General features: G+C 30.4%; 5 protein-coding genes across 11 annotated transcripts; 4 read left to right on the top strand and 1 right to left on the bottom strand.

Moving 5' to 3' along the window:
- Positions 1 to 26: 26 nt before the first annotated feature.
- LOC117213086 (DNA replication licensing factor Mcm5-like) lies at positions 27 to 3,555 on the top strand. 2 transcript variants are annotated; one of them, XM_033458383.1, is made up of 8 exons: positions 27 to 330; positions 424 to 679; positions 803 to 1,307; positions 1,386 to 1,732; positions 1,808 to 2,241; positions 2,304 to 2,575; positions 2,652 to 2,884; positions 3,030 to 3,555. In XM_033458383.1, exons 1-7 carry the CDS (start codon positions 179 to 181, stop codon positions 2,879 to 2,881), a joined length of 2,196 nt encoding a protein of 731 aa, XP_033314274.1. In that variant the 5' UTR covers positions 27 to 178; the 3' UTR covers positions 2,882 to 2,884; positions 3,030 to 3,555. The 2 variants fall into 2 exon arrangements, with proteins under 2 accessions (XP_033314274.1, XP_033314273.1); XM_033458382.1 differs by having other exon boundaries at positions 28 to 330; positions 2,652 to 3,312.
- Positions 2,908 to 4,713, bottom strand: LOC117213088 (aldo-keto reductase family 1 member A1-like). Its single transcript, XM_033458385.1, has 7 exons — positions 4,553 to 4,713; positions 4,366 to 4,454; positions 4,084 to 4,248; positions 3,806 to 4,009; positions 3,616 to 3,732; positions 3,146 to 3,540; positions 2,908 to 3,074 (listed from the first exon to the last, which is right to left on the bottom strand). Exons 2-7 carry the CDS (start codon positions 4,426 to 4,428, stop codon positions 3,026 to 3,028), a joined length of 993 nt encoding a protein of 330 aa, XP_033314276.1. The 5' UTR covers positions 4,429 to 4,454; positions 4,553 to 4,713; the 3' UTR covers positions 2,908 to 3,025.
- A 1,144-nt stretch (positions 4,714 to 5,857) lies between these two features.
- Positions 5,858 to 9,782, top strand: LOC117213080 (rho GTPase-activating protein gacF-like). 3 transcript variants are annotated; one of them, XM_033458369.1, is made up of 6 exons: positions 5,858 to 6,735; positions 6,817 to 6,976; positions 7,243 to 7,414; positions 7,486 to 7,558; positions 7,638 to 8,404; positions 8,487 to 9,782. In XM_033458369.1, the coding sequence occupies exons 1-6, from the start codon at positions 6,043 to 6,045 to the stop codon at positions 9,664 to 9,666; spliced, it is 3,045 nt and encodes a 1,014-aa protein (XP_033314260.1). In that variant the 5' UTR covers positions 5,858 to 6,042; the 3' UTR covers positions 9,667 to 9,782. The 3 variants fall into 3 exon arrangements, with proteins under 3 accessions (XP_033314260.1, XP_033314259.1, XP_033314258.1); XM_033458368.1 differs by having other exon boundaries at positions 6,817 to 7,012; positions 7,489 to 7,558; XM_033458367.1 differs by having other exon boundaries at positions 6,817 to 7,012.
- A 644-nt stretch (positions 9,783 to 10,426) lies between these two features.
- Positions 10,427 to 13,900, top strand: LOC117213081 (E3 ubiquitin-protein ligase synoviolin A). Of its 4 annotated transcripts, none has more exons than XM_033458373.1 (9): positions 10,427 to 10,581; positions 10,725 to 10,958; positions 11,081 to 11,173; positions 11,276 to 11,428; positions 11,491 to 11,781; positions 11,854 to 12,068; positions 12,190 to 12,407; positions 12,484 to 12,889; positions 12,972 to 13,900. In XM_033458373.1, the coding sequence occupies exons 2-9, from the start codon at positions 10,830 to 10,832 to the stop codon at positions 13,270 to 13,272; spliced, it is 1,806 nt and encodes a 601-aa protein (XP_033314264.1). In that variant the 5' UTR covers positions 10,427 to 10,581; positions 10,725 to 10,829; the 3' UTR covers positions 13,273 to 13,900. The 4 variants fall into 4 exon arrangements, with proteins under 4 accessions (XP_033314264.1, XP_033314265.1, XP_033314263.1 ...); XM_033458374.1 differs by having other exon boundaries at positions 10,448 to 10,581; positions 10,708 to 10,958; XM_033458372.1 differs by having other exon boundaries at positions 10,449 to 10,581; positions 10,705 to 10,958.
- A 1,219-nt stretch (positions 13,901 to 15,119) lies between these two features.
- On the top strand, positions 15,120 to 21,476 carry LOC117213067 (serine/threonine-protein phosphatase 4 regulatory subunit 3). Its single transcript, XM_033458341.1, has 5 exons — positions 15,120 to 16,681; positions 16,846 to 18,444; positions 18,524 to 18,675; positions 18,756 to 19,158; positions 19,260 to 21,476. Exons 1-5 carry the CDS (start codon positions 16,484 to 16,486, stop codon positions 19,344 to 19,346), a joined length of 2,439 nt encoding a protein of 812 aa, XP_033314232.1. The 5' UTR covers positions 15,120 to 16,483; the 3' UTR covers positions 19,347 to 21,476.
- The last annotated feature ends 1,393 nt before the right edge of the window (positions 21,477 to 22,869 follow it).

The raw sequence follows: 22,869 nt of genomic DNA, 5'->3' as shown, positions 1-22,869 counted from the left end.
AAGAAATATTAATTCCTAAGTTCATATCAGAAACATGGAAAGTGTCGTATCTCTATTTTTTTTATTCTATGTCGAAAGAGAGTTCAAAGGATGTAAACAAAATATTTGCCGCCAAATCTTCCTTTAGTGTGTTGCACAATTATATTTTCTTCAAAAAATATCAAAAAATCAAGTTATAATGGAAGGATTTGATGACCCAGGAATATTCTTTTCCGATAACTTCTCTGTAGGTGAATCTAATGAGACGCGAACTAATTTTCAACATTCGAAGAAGAAGTTTATGGAATTTATTAGACAATTCCACGAGGGAAACTTCAACTACAAATATAGGTACCTGAATTAATTACAATATTTCAATGTGTATAAATTTGATAATTATATCGTAAATTTTGTATAATATTAATAATATAATAATTTTTTTAGAGATATTTTAAAACGTAATTATAATTTGGGTCAATATTGGGTAGAAATTAATTTAGAAGATCTGGCAGCTTTTGATGAATCACTCGCAGAAAAAGTTTACAAGCATCCAACTGAATATTTACCTATCTTGGAAGAAGCTGCAAAAGATTTAGCGGATGAACTTACAGCTCCAAGACCACCAGATGAAGAAAAAGTTGAAGACATACAAATTTTATTATCTTCAGATGCACATCCAAGTTCTTTAAGAGGAATCAAAGTATGATTTAAGTTTACTCTTAAAAAAAACAATTTTGCTGCTAAAAAAGATGAAGTAATTTTCATATTATATATAACATTAAAATTTGTGATATCTGACATTGGTTAAACTTTTTTATTTTAGCCTGATGCAGTTTCTAAACTTATTAAAATACCTGGTATTATTGTTTCTGCATCTGGAATTAGGGCAAAAGCGACAAAAATTGCTATACAATGTCGTTCTTGTAGAAGCATGCAAACTAATATTTCAATTAAACCTGGTTTAGAAGGATATGTTTTACCTAGGAAATGTACAACAGAACAAGCAGGAAGGCCAAAATGCCCTCTGGATCCATTTTTTATAATGCCAGATAAATGTCATTGTGTTGATTTTCAAGTTCTGAAACTGCAAGAATTGCCAGATCAAATTCCACAGGGTGAAATGCCAAGACATTTACAATTGTATTGCGATCGCTATTTATGTGATAGAATTGTACCAGGCAATAGAGTTCTCATTTTGGGCATATATTCAATTAAGAAAGTTACTAAAACTACTGGTAATAGAGGAAGAGATAAAGCATTAATTGGTGTTCGAGCGCCATATATGAGGGTTATTGGTATTTCTACAGATGGAGAAAATACAGGCAGTGGTAAATTGTCATAAAATAACTTTATGCAATGAATTTCTTTTTTTTATAGTATTTTTATTCAATTTCTGTGGTTTTCAGGTATTCATTCATGCTTTACAAATGAAGAAGAAGATTTATTTAGACGTCTTGCTTCAGACACTAATTTATATGAAAGAATTGCAAGAAGTATAGCTCCCAGCATTTTTGGTGCATTGGATATTAAAAAAGCTATTGCTTGCCTACTGTTTGGTGGTTCTAGAAAAAGAATGCCTGATGGACTTTGTAGGAGAGGAGACATTAATATTTTAATGTTAGGTGATCCTGGTACAGCTAAATCACAGTTATTAAAATTTGTAGAGAGAGTTGCACCAATTGCAATTTACACATCTGGCAAAGGAAGTTCAGCAGCTGGTTTAACAGCATCAGTTTTAAGAGATCCAGTAACAGTAAGTTAATCATTTTAACATATAAATATCAAATATTTGTTTCACATTTACTAAAATGTTTTATTTGATTTGTAGAGGAATTTTGTCATGGAAGGAGGTGCTATGGTTCTTGCAGATGGTGGTGTTGTTTGCATAGATGAATTTGATAAAATGAAAGAGGATGATAGAGTTGCAATACATGAAGCTATGGAACAACAAACAATATCCATTGCAAAAGCAGGAATAACTACAACATTAAATACTCGTTGTTCCGTTCTAGCAGCGGCAAATTCGATATTTGGTCGTTGGGATGAGATAAAAGGAGAAGAAAATATTGATTTTATGCCAACAATTTTATCGCGTTTCGACATGATATTTATTGTTAAAGATGAACACGAGCAAAATAAAGATGTAACACTAGCAAAACATGTAATGAATATCCATACTAATGCTGGTCAAGTTACAGAACAATTGGCGGAAGGAGAACTACCATTGCACATTTTAAAAAAATATATCCACTATTGTAGAACGTAAGGTTATTTTTTGTTCAAAATATTTTATTTATTTGTCATTAATTGATATACCTTTATAGTCGTTGTGGTCCAAGACTTAGTAAAGAGGCGGGAGAGAAATTAAAACATCGTTATGTTGTAATGCGAGCTAGTACCAGAGAACATGAGAAAGATATGGAAAAGAGATTATCTATTCCCATAACAGTTCGTCAATTGGAAGCTGTTATAAGAATTTCAGAATCTTTAGCTAAAATGCAATTACAACCTTTCGCTACACAAATCCACGTGAACGAAGCGCTTAGACTTTTCCAAGTATCTACTTTAGATGCTGCAATGTCAGGGTCTTTAGCTGGTAATCTATAATGAAGTAACTGGTAGTATGCATTTCTTAATATTGTACTTCATTTTAAACACATGTCAAAATTTAGGTGCAGAAGGATTTACCTCGGATGAAGATCATGAAATGTTATCACGTATCGAAAAACAATTGAAACGTAGATTTCCTATTGGAAATCAAGTGTCAGAGCAAAATATTGTTAAAGATTTTGTAAAACAAGCATATCCAGAACGTGCTATTTACAAAGTTATACACACAATGATACGACGTGGAGAACTTCAGCATCGTATGCAACGTAAAATGTTGTACAGATTACACTGAAATGTAATAACATTTTTCTTTGCATTTTGTATTATATATTTATTCGCTTTATATATATGTTTTCATTTTGTACTATATTTCAAGCATTTTCAATGTACAAATATGCATACATTCGAACTACACCTTAATAATCTTTTTTTTTATTTAGGACTGTAATTCATCCTTGAATGGATAATGTGGATGATTCTCGACCCTAAAAGAAATCAAAGGGATTTTATATCTTTACATTATTTGGAATGAAATATCTTTAATAAATATATTTACCCCTTAAAAAACAAGAAATTAAAAATTCTTCCACGTACACCTTTGTCTAAGGTACTCAAAATTTTCATTTCTTCTTCATTTAATGAAAAACTAAATAAATCAATATTTGCCTTAACTCTCTCGGGAGATTTACTTTTTGGAATTACAACAACATTTAATTGTAATGAGTAACGTAGTAAAACTTGTGCTGGTGATCGTTTATGTTCTGTGCTTATTTTTTGTACTATTGGATGTCCCAGAACATCTGGAAAGTCTTCAACATTATGATTATATTTCGTTTGAAAATGCGTTTTAGCTCCTGGTGATCCCAAGGGGCTGTAGGCTGTTATAATGATATTGTGCGTTTGACACAATTGCCGTAGCGAATTTTGTTGCAGATATGCATGTAATTCCACCTAATAATAATTAAAGTGATTGCGAAACTATATCAAAGCCAAGTGTGATAAAATTTATTTACATGTCAAACCTACTTGTAAGTTACTTGGCTTAATTTGTGCATTCTCCCATATATTTAAAATTTGTTTTTCATTAAAGTTACTTAAACCTATAGACTTTGTACGACCTTTTCTTACTTGTTCTTCCATTTCCTGAAACATTAAATGAAACAATCAATTATAAGTTACTAACATCTTATTCATTAATAGTGCTATAGAATTAAACCTTCCACACTGAAACAGGATCTGTATCAAGATCCAACATAAAACTTCCATCTTCATTAATCGCTGAGGTACAAGTACTTTCATCTAATTTAAAGGCAAAAGGCATGTGGATTAAATACATATCCAAATAATCCAAACCAAGTCTTTTCAGTGATAAATTAATAAACTTCTCTACATCTGATGGTCGATTACCAAAATTAGGTAACTAAAAAGGTAATTAAATATTTTTTTATCTTTATATATGTATAAGTTATCTTTTTAATATATGTTAAATGTTACCTTTGAAGTAATAAAAAGATCTTCGCGCTTCCCACCTTTTCTAAACCATTCTTTTAATACTGCTCCTATTGCTTCTTCATTATTATAATTAAATGCAGTATCAATGTGTCTATAGCCAGCATCTAGAGCAGCTATCACAACTTTTTCAATTTCTTCAGGTTTAGCCTTCAGAAAGTATGCAACATTATAGTTTTAAGTTTAAGTACAAATGAAAAATGTAAATTAATTTAAACATTTAAGAAAAATTCTTGAATTTAAATAATAAGTTAATAATTAAATCACCTGCCATGTACCCAAACCCACAGTGGGCATGTCATACCCTGATAACAATCGCACTGTTTGCATATTTCCTTTCTTCAATTGGTTTAATGCTGTAAAAGATATTTATATAAATTTATTTAAATAATATTATTTTATATCCTTTTAATATTGCTGTGTTGTCATATTATTACAACAATTTTCAAGATACCATAAACTATTATTTTTAGATATATATAAATTATCTACTTTGTAGTAGCGCTATTTGGATACAAAATCAATTTCTAAAGTTAGATCAGACTTGTACTGTTCTGAATACATAAGTTCACGTTTATAGAGAAAGAGAGTTGTATATATGTAAGTTCAACAGACGTTTATTGATCTGCGGTAAGTTTTACGGCTGACATCGTTTAAATTGTTCTAGAAAATTGTTATTTATATTACAATCTAGATAGAAGTTGGATTTTTGTTCTTTCTTCCGTTAAAATTATTTCAAAATATTATTTCACGGAGTGATATAAGCGACAATTTAAAATAACCGGTAGCAGAATATACTGCGTACGAGTCCAGTTTTATGTCTATATTTATACTAACAAAACTATGCGAAATAAATAATTTAATTTAAAAATTTTAAATAGATTAAAAAGATAACGTACGTAATGATAGTACCAAACGTTGCTGTTGATTTGTTACGAAAAAACAATTGATAAATTGATGTTTCACATATCGGCTAGTGAATTTATCAAATAAATGTTGATGATATTTAAGCATATTTATTGAAAACATGATAAGTTTTTAAAAATTGTATAGATTATATCTCTACTAAACAGTACAAATAGAAACAGAATGAAATATCATAAATATTTAAGATTCAAATAAGTTACATGAATTATCTTCCCGCGTTGCGTTAATACCACAGATAAGTTAAAATATAGAGCTGATATCCAATACTATTAATTTGATATCAATTACAATTACAACGCATTAATTAATGGTGAGAATTTGAACTTAAACACGAGAAAAATATTTTGTTCGAAAATAGTATTTACGATTTCTGATTTGTATAAAATTGATACATAATAATAAATGTTTAAGTTATGATAAGATAATTAAGATATGTAATATGTTAACAATAATTAGACTGTGGATGCTATTTTTATGAACACAACTAAAGAAATGAAACCTACAGAGAATTTGTTTTATTTTTTAAATATTATAACATGTTGCTATGGATATCCTGTACATTTTTATAGACAAATTTTTCATAAATACATACGCATCCGCAACCTAGGGATAATTTATAAATTTGGGAATTTTATTCTGCTATTTATTTCATGATACATTTTTATATACTTATTTATATAGTTAAAATAATATATAACTATACTATAAACAGCTGTATTCATTTTCTAAATGAATTAGGAAACTTAATATTTTATATTAATGTCGAATTTGAGTTTGAGTTTCATTTTTCTTTCAGTACATTAGAATGTCGAATTTTATTTTATAAGTAATATTGTATAGTTGGTAATGGCGTATGTCAGTTACATGATAATTTTAATGTAACTGTACGTATTTAATAATGTTTGTATAAATATGAAAACTGTATTGTATTCTTGCACAGTTCATAAACAAAAAATTTTATTTTAAAGATTTCATTGTAATTTATGATCAAATAATTCCTATCTTTAAATTACAAACATGTTGATTTACGATGTTCTACATAAAGAAACAGTATACCAATCAATTGTCAGTGATCTTCGTAATTACGGAGTTAAGTATCGTTTTAAAAAAAATATGTTTAAAGCAGAACGATCTGAAGGGAAACGCATTTTGAAAAAAGTTTTCAAGACTTCTTTATTGTACCAACCATTGGATGTTGTGAATTTATCTTCTGGTGCCATTGTGCATGTGCCTGTTTTTGTGAGTCATGCATCCACATTTTTAGAAAAGTATATCACTCAGGAAGGATTATTCAGAAAAGCAGGATCACAACTTAGACAAAAGGAATTAATAATTCGTTTAGATAATGGTGGCAGTTTAGGGGAAAAACATCATGCCATTGATGTAGCTAATTGTTTAAAAACATTCTTCAGAGACTTACCAGAACCATTGATTCCATACACGTACCATGATTTATTTGTACATTGTGTCATGCTTAAAACTTATTGTGTACAAGCATTGTTATTAGCTTGTATTCTTTTACCACCACATCATCTAAATACTCTGGCATTTTTTATGGAATTTTTAAAGAAAGTAGCACAATATGAGAAACAAAATAAAATGGGCATTGATAATTTAGCAAAAGTTATTGGTCCAAATATAATGCCTCTGCAAGAAACCACTATGTCTGCTGTGCAAATGCGTCTTGAATTACACTTAATTGTTGTTAAGGTGATATGCATATTTGTCTTGAAGAAGAATGTCAATTTTAACATAAGATAATTTCATTCGCTTAATCTGAAAATATTGCAGATTTTAATTGAAAATGCAGAAAGTATTGGTATTTTACCAGATCATATAACACAAGCTATTTCTATGGAAACAATTGGCAGTACAGATAATGAGTTAGATGTATCTGATCATCTGCGTTCAAAATTCAAAAAAAAGAAACATCGCAGTGGAAGCCTTACACGTAAGCCACATCTAAGTGCCTCCAACCTCAATCTAAGTATGTCTGTCGATCTGTTCGTAGTAATTTATTTCCAAACTGTATTTACACTGTACTGACATAAATACTGAAGTTTCATAATAACGGCATGCAATGAAAGTTTTATTTAATAGACATAAACCTATGTTCTAACAAATGTACCATTAACTAACTTACTAACTTGATTACTTAACAGATCAGAATTCTTTTATTTACATAGAATTCTTTAAAATTTAAATATTTTTCTTTAGGAATGTTTAATGGTCTAAAAAAGATTGTTGGCAAAAATGCTGCATCTGAAGATAGTAACACATGTGATAGTCAAAGGATATCTGAAAATGCTAATTCAGTACATACATTAAATACTAAGCCCACAAAAAAAAGGAAAGTTGATTATATAGATCCACCAAGTACAAAGAAGAAGTATGTATTTACTTCTTTTATAGATATAAACAATTATCATTTGTAATATATACGATAAATTTATGTTTCAGAAGAGTTGTAGATAAAGCAGATAAATCTAAAAAGATTAGACTTAGTTTGGATCGTTTTGTACAGAGAAAGCCAGTAAGAACATGAGAATAATTTATTTCATGAGTTAACAAGTTTGATTATAACAATCTACATAATATTTTTATATTTGCAGAAAACTGTTGATGAAAGTACAGAATCATGTAAGAATACTTTTGATACTCAGGCAGAACGTCGTTGGAGTTCTGTTTGTGACTCATGTGGTGACTCACAAAGAACATACAGAGCATATAGTGATAGTTCATCACATTTGAAATTAATTCTAAAAGACAGTGAAGTATCAAACGACCTTCACAGAGAGTATAATAATATGTTTGGTGATGCAGATGTTAATTTATCAGATGATAGTGACGAGCAGGTCTTGTTAACAAAAGATGATATTAAATCTAGTAAATGGCACACACAGTTAAGTACAAGTTCGGAAGAATTAAAGGATTTAGGTAATTATAAACAAAGACGAATGAACCCAATGAAAAGAAGATTAACTGTAAATAATTTTGAAACATATTCACATGTTCAAGTCACATTTGTAGATAATCAGTCAGAGGAATACGTTACGATACCTAAAAGCGAATATGAAGAAATAAAAAATAGAGTTTTAGCAATTGAATCTCGTCTTTCTCAAGAATTCAAATGTATAAATAATGGAAATGGTGAGGAGAATGATGATTTATTATTGCATTCTGTGAAAAAAGTACAAACTGCGTATGAAAGGACATTGGAAGAAGCTAGTATTGAAAGTACAGTGACAACAGACTACTTAGCTAAAAAACTTGGTAAAGAACTTAAAATTAGAAGATCAGATGAACACAAAATCATCAGGTCTCCAAGTGCTCGAAAAATAGGAAGTTTAAGAAGGAGATCACAAGAAAAAGTGATGAGGTAAATTATACTTTTTATGAGCTATGTGAATTAGTATGTTTCTGTAGTTTACAATCTTCAATTTATTTCTTCTATCTTTTAGCAAACGTGTTAGACGAACTGCTTCGTGGCACATTTCTCGTGGATCAGATTTCCAATCACATACACAGTCTGATCAAGATTTGAGCAATGCTTACTCCCATAATGAAAAAACATTTTCACTGAATTATACAAAAGACGATGCTGACTTACGACCTATATCTACATCCCTTTGGGAAAAAGGAGATAATATAATATTAAATAATGTATTCGATGAGTTTAAAAATTCAAATGTATATACAAAAAAACACAATCAGAATTCTTTTCAATCGGTGAAAGATCGAACAATCACGACGGTACGTCGAGTATCGTCTTTTCATGGTGATGAACTTACAAATACGGCCACATATTCCGATAGCAAAGTTGAAAAACTGAAGAAGACGAATAGCCAACAAAATATGATTTTAAACAGTACACCTGTAGGTAAACTGATTCCAAAATCTGAAGAGAAAAAGAAAGCTGTTATATCCTGGAAGGATGCAGATGGATATTTTGGATCAACAAACCAAACGAAATCTCCAATTGCTCAAACTGGTCGTGCATCTATCGCAAAATTAAGAACTCAGAATGCAGGAATGGTACTAGCTAAAGCTAAATTATTTGATGAGTGCACAGCAAAAGTACACTCTCAAAACACTACTATAAACAAGAAAAACGGTCTACTTTGTACAGAGGATGATCAGTGCATGAATAATATAAAACATAACTGTGAACGGACAGAATTGTGTCGAAAATCAAATAAAAATGTAAAAAGTAGAAATTCAAAATTGATATTGAAACATTCTCCTTCTCGTACTATGATGGAAACCGAAAATAAGGAAAAGGATATTGAAATGTGTTATTGTATTTCCAAAGACTTTATGACATGCAATACAGCCACTCATCAAAAAGAAAATAGGAATGTTAAAACATCACCTTTAATGCAAAATGTACCTGTGGATATGATATCACAGAATTCAAGACTAAGTATCTATAAAGTTGATAATAACGTGCTGTGTAAGACTCCGCATATTAAGAAACCATTAACTGTAAAAACACCTAAAAGTGGCAAAGCATTAGTAAGAAGACCTCTAGTGGATTCTCGTAGGACACCTTTAAAGGCTGTTGGTCAATTAGGAACTCCAAAGTATCAGAGTCCTAAAAGTATTTTAAAGACACCAAGAAATATCAGTAGACACTCTTAATTTAAAGTACAAATTTATCAGAAATGTGTTCAAGAAAGTCTATTCTGCAATACTTTCAATTATAAATTGATAAAAGTACTATGAGATTGTCTTACAACTTAGAATCTCAGAACCAAGTTTAGAGAAAAAGTTTATTCTCATAACACATCCTTACTATATATGCTATAGTTATAGTACTTTTATGTATGATAAATTGCCATAAATATACAGAATAGTATTTTATATATGTTATATGAAAACATAAGTGTGTGATAAACATACTGAACCAATGATTTTGTCATACATTTTAATACTATAAAATATAGAACCTTTTTAGACAAATATTTTTGCTTGAAGAAGTTATGTATTTATATATATATATATGTTCTTTTGTACTTGTTTTCGTGTTATTAATATACATATATGTTTACATACATTTAGCAAAGTACAAACGTGTATTTTTTTAATTGCAATATTAATTTTTGAAATTTCGAAACGTCCCATTTTTAAAGATTGAATTTTTTATACATACCGTAAAAAATACAAATATACTGCCGCAATTTTTTATAATACAATATTGTATTTTCTGTTTTATGAACCACATGTAATTTGTTCATAAATAAATAAAACTTACACGAAGTTATATCCATTGTTATATCGATATATGTATATATATTATTATTAGAATATGGAATTTAATTAAAAAACTACAGTACAAAAAGGAAATTTGTTATATTCCACGTGGTTTAAATATATATAACATAATTGTAGACAATTATTCATCGTTCCACCAATCGCACTTTACCGTCTGTTCCATCTGGAATTGTCAAGTAAAAATAATACACGTTCGCTGTTGCAAACAAACAACACAACTATGACACGAAAGTTCTATTTCCTTCGTGAAGTAAAATTCTTTTCGATATTTAGATAATAAAGGTGTGATATATATGTACACAAGGTCACATTTAATGATTGTTCCATTTTTTATTATATAAAATGTCGTGGAAATGTATTCATTGATAGCAAAGTTGATAGTTTTGGATATTGTCGTTAGGATAGCAGCGCCTCGTTTATTCTAGTCGGATCTACAGCTGTTGATACGTAAATTGTTGGTGAAATAAGTGTCAGTGAATATAACATTCGGAAAGAGCAGCCTTTGGGCTGAAAAAACAATATATACAAAGATGAGAGAGGCTGGAATAATGTTAATAAGCACAGCATTAACATGTGCTGTGATAGGCAACGCGTATTATCAAAGAAAACAGTTTTATCCAACAGTAGTTCACATAACCAAATCCAACCCTAGTATGACGGTAAGTTTCGATGTTTTCTTTTTAAGATTTTCTGTTTATAAACGTTATATTTCATTATACATATACATATATTTCTGAATGTTCTAACGATTCTTCCGTTTGTTTTCTCATGTGAAATTTAGGTAATCTATACACAAGGTTTGATTCTAGTATTTATGATAAATGCTTTCTTTCGAAAGATATTTTTTGGTACCCTACGTGCTGCTGAACTTGAGGTAAATATATAATGTATTAAGGTTAAATATATAAATATAAATATATAAAGGTTAAAAAATGTGCGTATAAATATACATATACCAAGAGTTATTTCTTTACAGCATTTGTTGGAAAAAGTATGGTATGCAGTAACTGAAACTTGTCTAGCGTTTACAGTATTTAGAGATGATTTTAGTCCAAAATTCATAGCACTATTCACACTTCTTTTATTTTTGAAATCATTTCACTGGTTGGCAGAAGATCGTGTAGATTATGTAAGTAATATGAGTAACTTAATATAATTTCATATATAATATTTTGTTTCATTTATTTCCAGATGGAAAGAAGTCCTGTAATAACTTGGTTATTCCATCTTAGAGTTGGTACTCTATTGGCATTACTGTTTGCTATAAATTTAACCATGATTCATTATGCGTATAATACAACAGCGACGAAAGGTCCCTCAGTGCAACTTGTTTTTGGTTTTGAATATGCCATTCTCTTAACTGTTGTATTCAATATTAGTGTAAAGTATATATTACATACAATAGATCTACAAAGTGAAAATCCATGGGACAATAAACCAGTATTTTTGTTGTACACAGAATTAATAATTGGGCTGTTGAAGGTGGGATAAAGTGATAAGATATATTCATTAAATATTTATAAAGTCATTGATTTAATATATCTTTTTTTTCAGGTTATTTTATATGTTGCTTTTGTCACTTTGATGGTCAAATTATATACTTTACCTTTGTTTGCACTTCGTGCAATGTATTATACAATGAGAGACTTTAGGAAAGCATTCCACGATATTGTAATGTCGCGTCGAGCTATCAGAAATATGAATACATTATATCCAGATGCTACAGCAGAAGAATTAGCTGCTGCTGATAATGTATGCATTATATGCAGGTAAAATAAAGTTACTAATTCATTAAAAAATATAACTTCTCAGAAATATTGATGAAACATTAAAAATATACTACATATTACAACATTGTACAACGTTTAATAAAAATATACAACATTTTAGGGAAGAAATGGTGTCTGCAAGTAAAAAGTTACCTTGTAATCATATTTTTCATACTGCCTGCCTTCGTTCTTGGTTCCAACGTCAACAAACGTGCCCCACATGCCGTTTAAATATTTTAAGACCTGTTAATAATAATCAAGGAAATAGGCAACAAAATCAAGCACAAGCAGGACCACAAGTGCCTCAAGCTCCACAAGCACCAGGATTTAATCCAATTGGTGTGTATATTTACGATTATTTTTACGTGTCCACATTAAGAAAATAAATCTAATGTTTATATGTTATTCAATAAAGTTCAAGTTCTCCCAGCATTTTGGGCTGGGATGCAAGCTCCAGGGGCACCGGCAGCTTTACAACAACAGCAACAACAGCCACAACAGCAACAAGTTTCAAATGCGACAACACAGCAACAACAAGCTCAAAATAGTGGGCCAAATACTCCATCAACCTCATTTCAAAATTTGGCAGCTAGTGGTGTACCGTTGTTTCCACCACCATTCCCAACTATGGTACCATTGCCTCCTATTCCTACGCCACCGCCAAACCTTACAGAATTAAGCGAAGAAGAACTTAGAGCAATGGAAGGTAATTTACGACAAGCCGTTGAAGCTAGAATACAAACGTTGCAAAGAGTTCAGCTTCTATTAGATGCTGCCAGTGCTATGATGAACCAATATCAAACAGCAGCTGTTACTGCTAAGTATGTACGAGTTTTTTTGTAGCTTAATAAAATTTAAAAATAACGATTAATATTGTTATTTCATAATACATGTTTATTGCAGTATTCCAGTGCCAACTGCAACAAATAACACGAATGTTACAACAGATATTTCTTCAATGGCAAAACAAGGAACATCTAAAACTGCATGTCCTGAACTTAACAGTGAGCAACCGCAAGATAACGCTGAGATGAATGTTCCTACTGCAAATTCTCCTAATGATAATGTAAATACGTTATCAGGTATAAACGGTAATGATGCAACTCCAGAATCATCAATTAGGAATGACACGGAATCTTCAAGTGAACAAGAAATGCTACGAAGACGTAGGCTACAAAAATTTTCAGCTCATAAATGTTCGTAAAATTATGTGATAATTTGTGTAATATAATTGTACCTTGATCAATAACAGGCCTGATTGCAGATACAATTGATATTCGAAAAAAGATGTAACAATTATGATTAAGAGCTTGAAAGTTGAAGTTGATACTATGATATTAATAATCACAAAATATCAAATAATCATTTAAAGGAAATAATATGATAAATTTTCCTTTTCTTTCTTTTTCTTCGCAAATTATTTTAGGAGTAAAATATTCACGAAGCAAGTCATGCAGATTATGACTAGTTCTTATTCCTTAAATACTATGCGTGTATATATCCTTTCTACGATATGTTTTTCCGATATATTTCATAAAAAAATAATTTTTGTATTGATTAAATTGTTTCTGTATGCTTTATCTAAAAGTGATTTTAATTTATCATTTTTATCCTACAATTTTTATATCATAAAATATAACTTATATAAAACATTCTATCAGTCTTGTTTGTGCTACATACAGGCTAATGTACAGATTTTACTAATTATTACATATTAAGAATGTTTGTATCTGTACATGGGAGTGGTAATGTCAGTTATTATAACATGACTGTAAAATAATTGTTTTAAATAACTCTCATTATGAGTAATAAATTTATCTGTCTATTTAGTAGTGCTTTTGTTTCCATCATATAAATTTGTATACATTTATAAATTTGACATATGCAAAATTATTTGTAATAATTTTGAACAATAAACACATCAAATAAGATGACAAAAATAAGTACAAAATAAATTATATTATTTATAAGAACAAATTAATACGAAGTTCCAAGATAACTATAAATGTAATTATTTTAAATTTAAAAATAGATAGTATATATATGTGTATAAATATAATTAATAAAAAATATATGTAGGTACAAAAAACACACACACACATATATATATATATATAATTATTATAGTTTTTGCTTGCACAAAAGAAAATTTTAAACAGAAGTACAAGTAAAAAAAAAAGAGTATTACATTTATTTTAATAAATTGCGATGTTAAATTTTGATCTAAATATAAAAAATTGATAAACAATACTTCGCGTTTTATAACATTTCATTACTCGTTAGCAAAATAGTATGATATAATTAATTTCCCTCTAAAGGGAATTGCAAAAATATTCATATATTTCTAAAAACTATCATATACATAATCGTGATCATAACATTTATAAATATCGGAAAGGATATAAATAAATAATCATTGTTATTCATTAAATGTTATCGATCAGTGGAAAGATAATTATAACCTTATTTTTCCATACTGGAAATGCGCAAACTCGGTAGGACTGTAATATAGAGATCAAATCCTATTGTGTAAATGATTACTATTTCTAATTTAAATTATTATAGGAAAGAGAAAGGTGTATTAACGTTTTAAAAATATAAAATTTTAAATCATACAGACTTCATAAAAAATTTCTACTGCTACGTAATTATTTATAAAATGATAAGTATTTTTGTTAATATATGTAATTTTTTGCATAAAACTTTCTAATATTCAATTTTATTTCAGGTATTTGAATATCTTTACTTTTTCTTCATAATTTTGATCAAATGTATCCTTTTATTTTTTGTGCTTTAGTTTCGTTTAATTGATGTAGTTTAATTAATTTGCCGATAAGTATATATGTTATATATATATTCAATGTACAAATATACAATACAATATTTAATCAATTGTAAATATTACAGTATTATGTTTTTTTATATAAATAAAATCTATGTAAAATAAGTTTATGATATGATATATCATTCAAATATCATACGAAATATCTATATCTATCTATCTACCTATATGTATATGTGAATTGAAAGAACACAGAATAGAGAAAGTAGAAAACAAGAGAGACATGAGATAAATAATACAATTTTGTGCAAAATCGCATCAATTTTTTAGTAGTAACAGTGAAATGAACTAAGAAATTAACTAATATACAACATAAGGAATGAACTGATATTGATTAAGGATACAAAATGGACAAGTGAATGATATCAATAATTGAAACGTTTAATTAATATATCAACAATTTAACATTTCATATTTAATCTTGAATTAGCTTAAGGACAGTTTATATATTGTAATAATGAAGGTAATGTTCATTAAAATACGGTTCTTTCATATTACGCGCTAAAGTCCTTGAGATACACGAGGCGAACCCCGTAGCGCGTTGTTGTGATCTAACATGGCGGAGTGTAGTGTTGTGGCTGCTCAGTGTCTATGTCAATTTTAGAGTGATCTTGCTTAATAAGAAGGAAAGGATTGCAATGGTCGATAATCGCGATATCGAAAGAAATCGAGTAAAGTAATCGTGTACTTATGAGTATTTCTATTACAAGAGGATTGAGTTTAATTTGGGTTTGGTTTCGTCGCGGGAACCGTACACAGCGGTGAGAGAGCACGCAGAGTGCAGTCTTCCCAGCAACAAAATTTTCTCCTGACCTTCTACAGACAACAAGCTGGTCTATCCGAATGACTCAACGAACAATCGAGATTTAATCGCGTTTCTTATACACGACACGTGATAGCGAAAACGTGCACAACGTAAAGTTTTCCCGCGCGTCCTGAGAGGTTTTCTTGGCGCAAGAATCAGGCTTATGCAACGAAGAGCGCATAAACATCTATTACGGTAAACAATCTTATCCCGTCAATCAAACTTGAAGGGATGTGAACTAAATGACAGATCATCATAGCCCGAATTTTATCTTAATAATTTTAGTAACAAAACTTAATATTTGTGTAACTTCGTTAAACGAGGTCTTTTATAGAATTAGTGGGAAAAACTAAGAAAGGACATATAGGCTGATGAAGTCTGTAGAAATTGTCAACAATTGTTATTAGAAATGAATAAAGATTCCTTATGGTATATTTGTTAATTAACAATTACTTCATTTGTTTTACCCAAGCTATTTGGAAAAGAAAATAATCTTATGTATGTGAATCGGAACGTTAAAAGAACCATATATATATTTAAAGGTGTCTTTGTCTTGTAAAATTAATGTTGTAATAAAAAGCCTTAATGGGTTACAAAGGAGTAACTGACAGATCGATATATGCAGATTTCAGTGCATTTGTCGATATATCAGAGAGTTGAGAATCATTCATAAATATATCTAAAAAGCCAAAGAGTTGGTGAAATTTAAAGGGATGCAAGGTAGCTGGTGATATTATAAAATAGTGTGTATAAGTTAATTTTTACAATATGACGGACACACGTAGAAGAGTGAAGTTATATGCACTTAATGTTGATAGACAATGGGATGATCGTGGTACAGGTCACGTTTCTTCTTCATATATAGATAGACTGAAAGGAATTTCACTTTTAGTCAGAGCAGAGAGTGATGGTTCAGTTTTGTTGGAAAGTAGAATATTACCTGATACAGCATATCAGAAGCAACAGGTAATGAAATAATGAAATCATTATAAATTTTTAATTCAATATTTATTTAAACAACCTTTTCATGTAACATAATTTTAATTAAGAGTATAGTAAACAATATGTGGAGAATCAATCAAATTATAAAATACAGAAATTATAAAACACTATTTGTTTTTTTATTTCAGGATACTTTAATAGTTTGGTCAGAAGGAGAAAATTTTGATTTAGCCTTAAGTTTTCAAGAAAAGGCTGGCTGTGATGAAATTTGGGAGAAAATATGTCAGGTCCAAGGAAAAGATCCATCTGTTGAAATTACCCAAGATATTGTCGAAGAGTCAGAAGATGAACGGTTTGATGATATGTCTGATGCTGCTCCTCCGATAGAATTGCCTCCGTGTGAGTTAAGTCGACTGGAAGATATCAATGAACTCATAGGAAATTACTTATCTTCACAAACGAGGAAAGATAAATTAGCACTGGCTTTAGAATCAGAAGGCTATATAAAAAAACTATTAAATCTGTTTCATACTTGTGAAGATTTAGAAAACATTGAAGGATTGCATCATTTGTATGACATATTTAAAAATATTTTCCTACTTAATAAGAATACATTGTTTGAAGTTATGTTTAGCGAAGATATCATTTTCGATGTTGTTGGATGTTTGGAATACGAGCCAACATTACCTCAGCCAAAGAGGCATAGAGAATATCTTCGACAGTTAGCCAGATTTAAGCAAGCAATTCCTATTACAAATGCTGAATTATTAGCTAAAATTCACCAGACGTATCGAGTTCAATACATTCAGGATGTAGTTCTACCGACTCCGAGCGTATTCGAAGATAATATGTTAAACACATTGAGTAGCTTTATATTTTTTAATAAGGTCGAGATAGTGACCTTGATACAGGATGATGAGAAATTTCTTACTGAACTATTTCACCAATTAACTGACGAAGCAACATCAGATAGTAAGAGACGAGATCTAGTTCTTTTCTTAAAAGAATTTTGTAACTTTTCTCAGAATCTACAACCACAAGGAAAGGAGGCCTTTTATAAAACTTTAACAGCACTTGGTATTTTACCTGCTCTAGAAATTACTTTGGCAATGAACGATGCCCAAACAAAAACAGCCAGTATAGATATATTGACTTATATTGTGGAATATTCTCCAAGTGTTGTTCGAGATTATACATTGCAACAAATAAATAATACAGAACAGGACCAAATGTTAATAAACGTAATAGTTGCTCAACTCGTTGGCGATAGTGACCCAGAGTTGGGTGGAGCTGTACAATTAGCTGGTGTATTACGCCTGCTCCTTGATCCAGAAAACATGTTGGCTTCCGTTAACAAATCAGAAAAGACTGATTTCTTAAATTACTTCTACAAGAATAGTATTGGAACATTGATAGCGCCATTATTAGCAAACACAATCGGAGAACGACCAGCAAGAGAGGATTATAGAACAGTACAGCTTTTAGGATTGATCTTAGAGTTACTATCATTTTGTGTAGAGCATCATACATACCACATTAAGAATTGCATACTGAATAAAGATCTGCTTAAACGAATACTGGTTTTGATGAAATCAACACACACGTTTTTAGTATTGTGTGCTTTAAGGTTTATGAGAAAAATTGTAGCATTGAAGGATGAATTTTACAATAGATATATCATTAAAGGGAATTTATTTGCGCCTGTATTTGATGCATTTGTGAGAAATAATGGTAGATATAATTTGTTGGATTCTGCTATTCTTGAAATGTTTGAATTTATTAAACTGGTAAGCACGCATGCATACTATAAAGTCTTTTATAAAGTTGTATGTTTTATTTCTGACGCATCGATTAATTTCATTGTAGGAGGATATTAAATCGTTATGTTCGCACGTTGTTGAAAATTTTTCAAAAGAATTGGAAACAATTGATTATGTACAAACATTTAAAGCTTTGAAATTAAGGTATGAACAGCATCAAGACAAGTTAAAGGATCGGGACAGAGCAGCTCTTGACAGGTATATTTCTGTTAACGAACGACATTTATATGAATTAAGAAATTTTTAGTAACATATACTATTTGATTGTGCTTGTTTAGCGTTCCATCCATATTGAGAAATAGTCGATACAGAAGGGACCAGAGACAGTTAGATGAAGAGGAGGAAATGTGGTTCAACGAAGAGGAAGACTTTGATGAGGGTGAGGCGGTCGTACCCGCAGCAGCAGCAGACCTTGTGCCTCCGGCTTCTGCTAAGAAACAGTCATCAACATCAAACTCTGCGCTTAATCCCGCCCTTGCAGATTCTAAAAGTCATCATCAGCAACAGCAGCAACAGCAGTCCGTGTTGAACAACAATACGGCTAACAATAACATTACCTCGCAACAATCACAGATCAATAACACTACAACAACAACAAACGAATCTCCTATTACTTCGGAAATCAATCCAAATTCAACCATTGGCACAGTAGAGAAAGCTGGAACTGCACTATTTAAGAAAGTAATGTCTTGTTTCATTTTTAAGAACATATATCTGTGAAATTATATCCTTAATTTAAAACACATATTTAATAATGCTCTAATGGTAATAACATCTTTTAGGGCTTGGTCGATTATGAAGGAGATTCAGACGAAGAAGAGGAAGATACGGAAGTAACACCATCTCCAAAACGACAAAGATTGTCATAGTAGGCAAACCGGAAGAAAACTGAGGAATTTGTGATTTTTAATTGCTGCTATACCATTTCTAACCCTTCTACTTGCACAGAGAAATCGACCGAGAGAAAAGATCGTACTGTAAACCTTTTTATAACAGATAAAGGACTATACTCTTTAAGTGAATGGACGTAACGAGGATACGTGTTCACAATGTGGTGAAAATGACATACCTCTTTGTGCTTGTGTGTATAAATGTACGAAAGGATCGGTATTGAACGCAGGTGGGTGAAAGGGTCTAAGAAATGGGATATATATAATTAGGATTAAAAGAAAAAAGATGATGAACCAATGCGATATAAAGAAAGAGAGAACTTTCTTTAAATAAGACATGATCATAAAATTGTGGCATAATATTATATGACCACATAAGTGTTAAAAATAATAAGATTTTAACAAGAAATAGTCCATTCCACGTTGTCTGGAAACACCCCACATACTAGAAGAAATTATTTCACGAATAGGCTAAGAAACTCTAGCCAGGCCTAGTGGTTCTTATAAATACAGAGTTTCTAAGCGTGTGCTTAGATTCATGTAATAACTGAAATTGTGACTATACGTCATATTTACATCTATTAAGAAGAAACTTATTATGTAAAAAAAATCACATGTAAAAGTACATGATGTACCGCACAAAAACAACTAAGTGTTTTGTTTTGCCATCCATAAATTTTCTTATTCGTGTGATGGGCAATTAAGACCTGTCCCTAAAGGGGGTCAGACATCATGAAACTTTATCCAATTTAATGGAAATAGTATTTAGTTTGTATATATATGTATATTTGTAACGATTGTAAAACAACCTTTCGTGGGTAAAGCAGACAAAATGCGATTCCTTTACAAATTCAGTTCCCAATTAAGGTTCTTTGAACGAGCTTTTCGGTTGTCAATGTAAGTAGTAGAAATTGTACAATAAACATATTTGATTTGTGTATATTTACCAGTTTGCACTTCATGTCCGCAATTCACTCCTCGATGTAAAAAAAAAGTATATGTGAAAGTGTTTTGCAATCTCGAGTATTAAATATAAACTATGATATAAATTATTCGTAACTAATATGGGTAAGAATAGAAGCTTCGTATTATTGTACTTTGTAAAGAAAAGATAAAAAAAGAGGAATATTAAGTATATATATCTGTGCAAATTTATCCTTGCAAGATTTTATTACGTATAATATTTTCTCTATTGTCTAGTTTCGTCTAAATTATTTTCGATATAAATGTCTCCTTTTGTTTTGTAACAAAAAGAAAGAAAATGCATAATAACGAAGTATTGAAATTATCATCGACACCGATAGAAATCGTGCAAACGATACTCAGTAAAAGATTATTTTTGGCGCGTTAATGTCATATCAAGATGGAAACGGAAGTTGATTGATCTACATCAGCTGCAGATAAGAGTATCTACTTAATTTTTTAACTACTGATACACAACCGAGAATGCTGGTATTATAAGAGTCCGAGCTAACTTCCTTTTTTTGATTTACGTCAATATGAGTCTCCTTAGAACATTTTTTCATTTCCTATTTCGTTTTTTTAACATCTAACATCGTTTCAGAAACGTGTGCCTCCATATCTTGGTTGAGTTAACTCAAACAAAAGAGGAGCAGAAGTATTATAAGCTACTGTATAAATTTTTCACGTTGTTCCCTCACATACCCTGAACAGAGTTTCTAAGACTGCTTTAGACCTGTATATGTATATTGGACATTTTTCGTAAATACCACACATACACGTACCGTTTATGTACACATATACATATATATTAACTTATGATATTAAAAAAAGATGAGGAATCTTAGAAGTTAATTCGATCACGAAAGGCAAGCGAAAAAAACCTGTGAATATCAAATTAGGCAAATTCGCTGGAGCTGAGTGATATACATGTTGTACATAAGAAGAAAAAAAAATGGAAAAAAGAAAAGAGAAGAGTGTAACTTGGATTAACCATGAAATAAGGAAGAGAAAAAGAGAGGGAGAATATGCATGAGAGAGAGAGAGAGAGAGAGAGAGTGTATGTGCGTGCGCGCGCGTGAGTGTGTGAGCGAGAGAAAGGATGAGAATGAAATGTAGGAAAAGTTAACAATTAATTAATTAAGAGGATATCGAGTAATGTTATTCTTTATGTGTTTTACATAACATTCGTGATTTATTCGATAATAACAAGGGGCGAGAAAATATGGTAAAGATCTTGCATTGAACGTGCTTTAAAATGGTCTGTAAGTAGGGGGAAGAACACTGAAAAGAAGAACAAAAAATGAATCGATATCTAATTGTAAGTGATACTAGAGTAAACAGTGCGATCATAAATGCTATGAAAGCTAAATTTCGTACCCACACAGAGACATTAACATGTACACATGTATTTCACATTTGTTCATTGTCATGCGTCGTTCTCATTGCTATTGCTTTTCCTTAATTTAATGTTCATTGTATCCCGGTGCTTCGAGTCGTACATGTATAGCCAAAAGAAAAAAAAAAAGAAAAAAAAGAAAAGAAAAAGAAAGAGATGAAATCGTCGAGTGCAAGTTTTGAATTTATATTACATTTCTCAAAGAAACGTGTTATTCAAGTATTCGAAGATTAGGAAAGAAGAAGTTCAATTAATCTTTTTCTCTTTTCTGTATTATTTCAGCTTTCTTTTCTTTTAATATGTACGAGTTAATCGCCCTCCCCCCCCCCTCATATTTCGCTTTTGCAGTCGGTTTAAAATTTGACGAAATTGATTTTCTCTGAATCAGGAAGAATCACGAAGTCGATTTTTATGGTTATATATGTATATGTATTCATATATGTACATATACATATATACACATACAGTTTAATCTAACTGTTGAAAACAGTAAATAGTATGTAAATACTTTTTCTGTGTTTTCTTTCTAATTTGAAGAAAAAAGCAGTGAATCATTTCATGTAAGATCAGCGCCGGCGGAAATCGAGAAATCTTACAATCGTTATAGTTCGATGTAATGTCGTACGATATTACATGATATAAAAATAAAATACCACGTGTTAAGAATATAATACGTTTTAATTATATGTACACATATTACACACACACATACACACACAGTCAGAGGGAGAAACACCTTTTTATATGAGAAGTTATTCGTAAAAAATTAAAAGAAAAAGTCATGCGAAGTAAGAGCAAGCATGAAAGGAAAAATTAACAGAGGAAACTTTGGTTTGATGTGTAGTATGGTAATAGTTGAATGGAAAATTCAGTGGCAAATGAAGATTTTGCATTTTATTCTAGTGAAGTATGAACGACGATTGACTAGATGAGCTAAATAAGATGCGAGCTAAATATAAGTGGCGGAAGACGAATACCGAAAACCACCAATTTCTATATTTTTTAATTGACCACATGTTTCGTAAATTATATTTTAAATTAAGTTTTCGAACGTTAGAAAAGTATATGATGAATTTTGAGTTTTGCATGTACCGCGTTTTCTACTAGAACGAATTTATTTTACGTTTGTTTCAGAAGTGTTGA

The sequence above is a fragment of the Bombus bifarius genome, unplaced genomic scaffold (assembly GCF_011952205.1).
Source record: "Bombus bifarius isolate JDL3187 unplaced genomic scaffold, Bbif_JDL3187 scf7180000008494, whole genome shotgun sequence".
In the NCBI taxonomy this organism is placed as follows: Eukaryota; Metazoa; Arthropoda; class Insecta; order Hymenoptera; family Apidae; genus Bombus; species Bombus bifarius.
The sequence above is the reverse complement of the archived record's forward strand: the minus strand, read 5'-3'. Positions and strand labels throughout refer to the sequence as shown.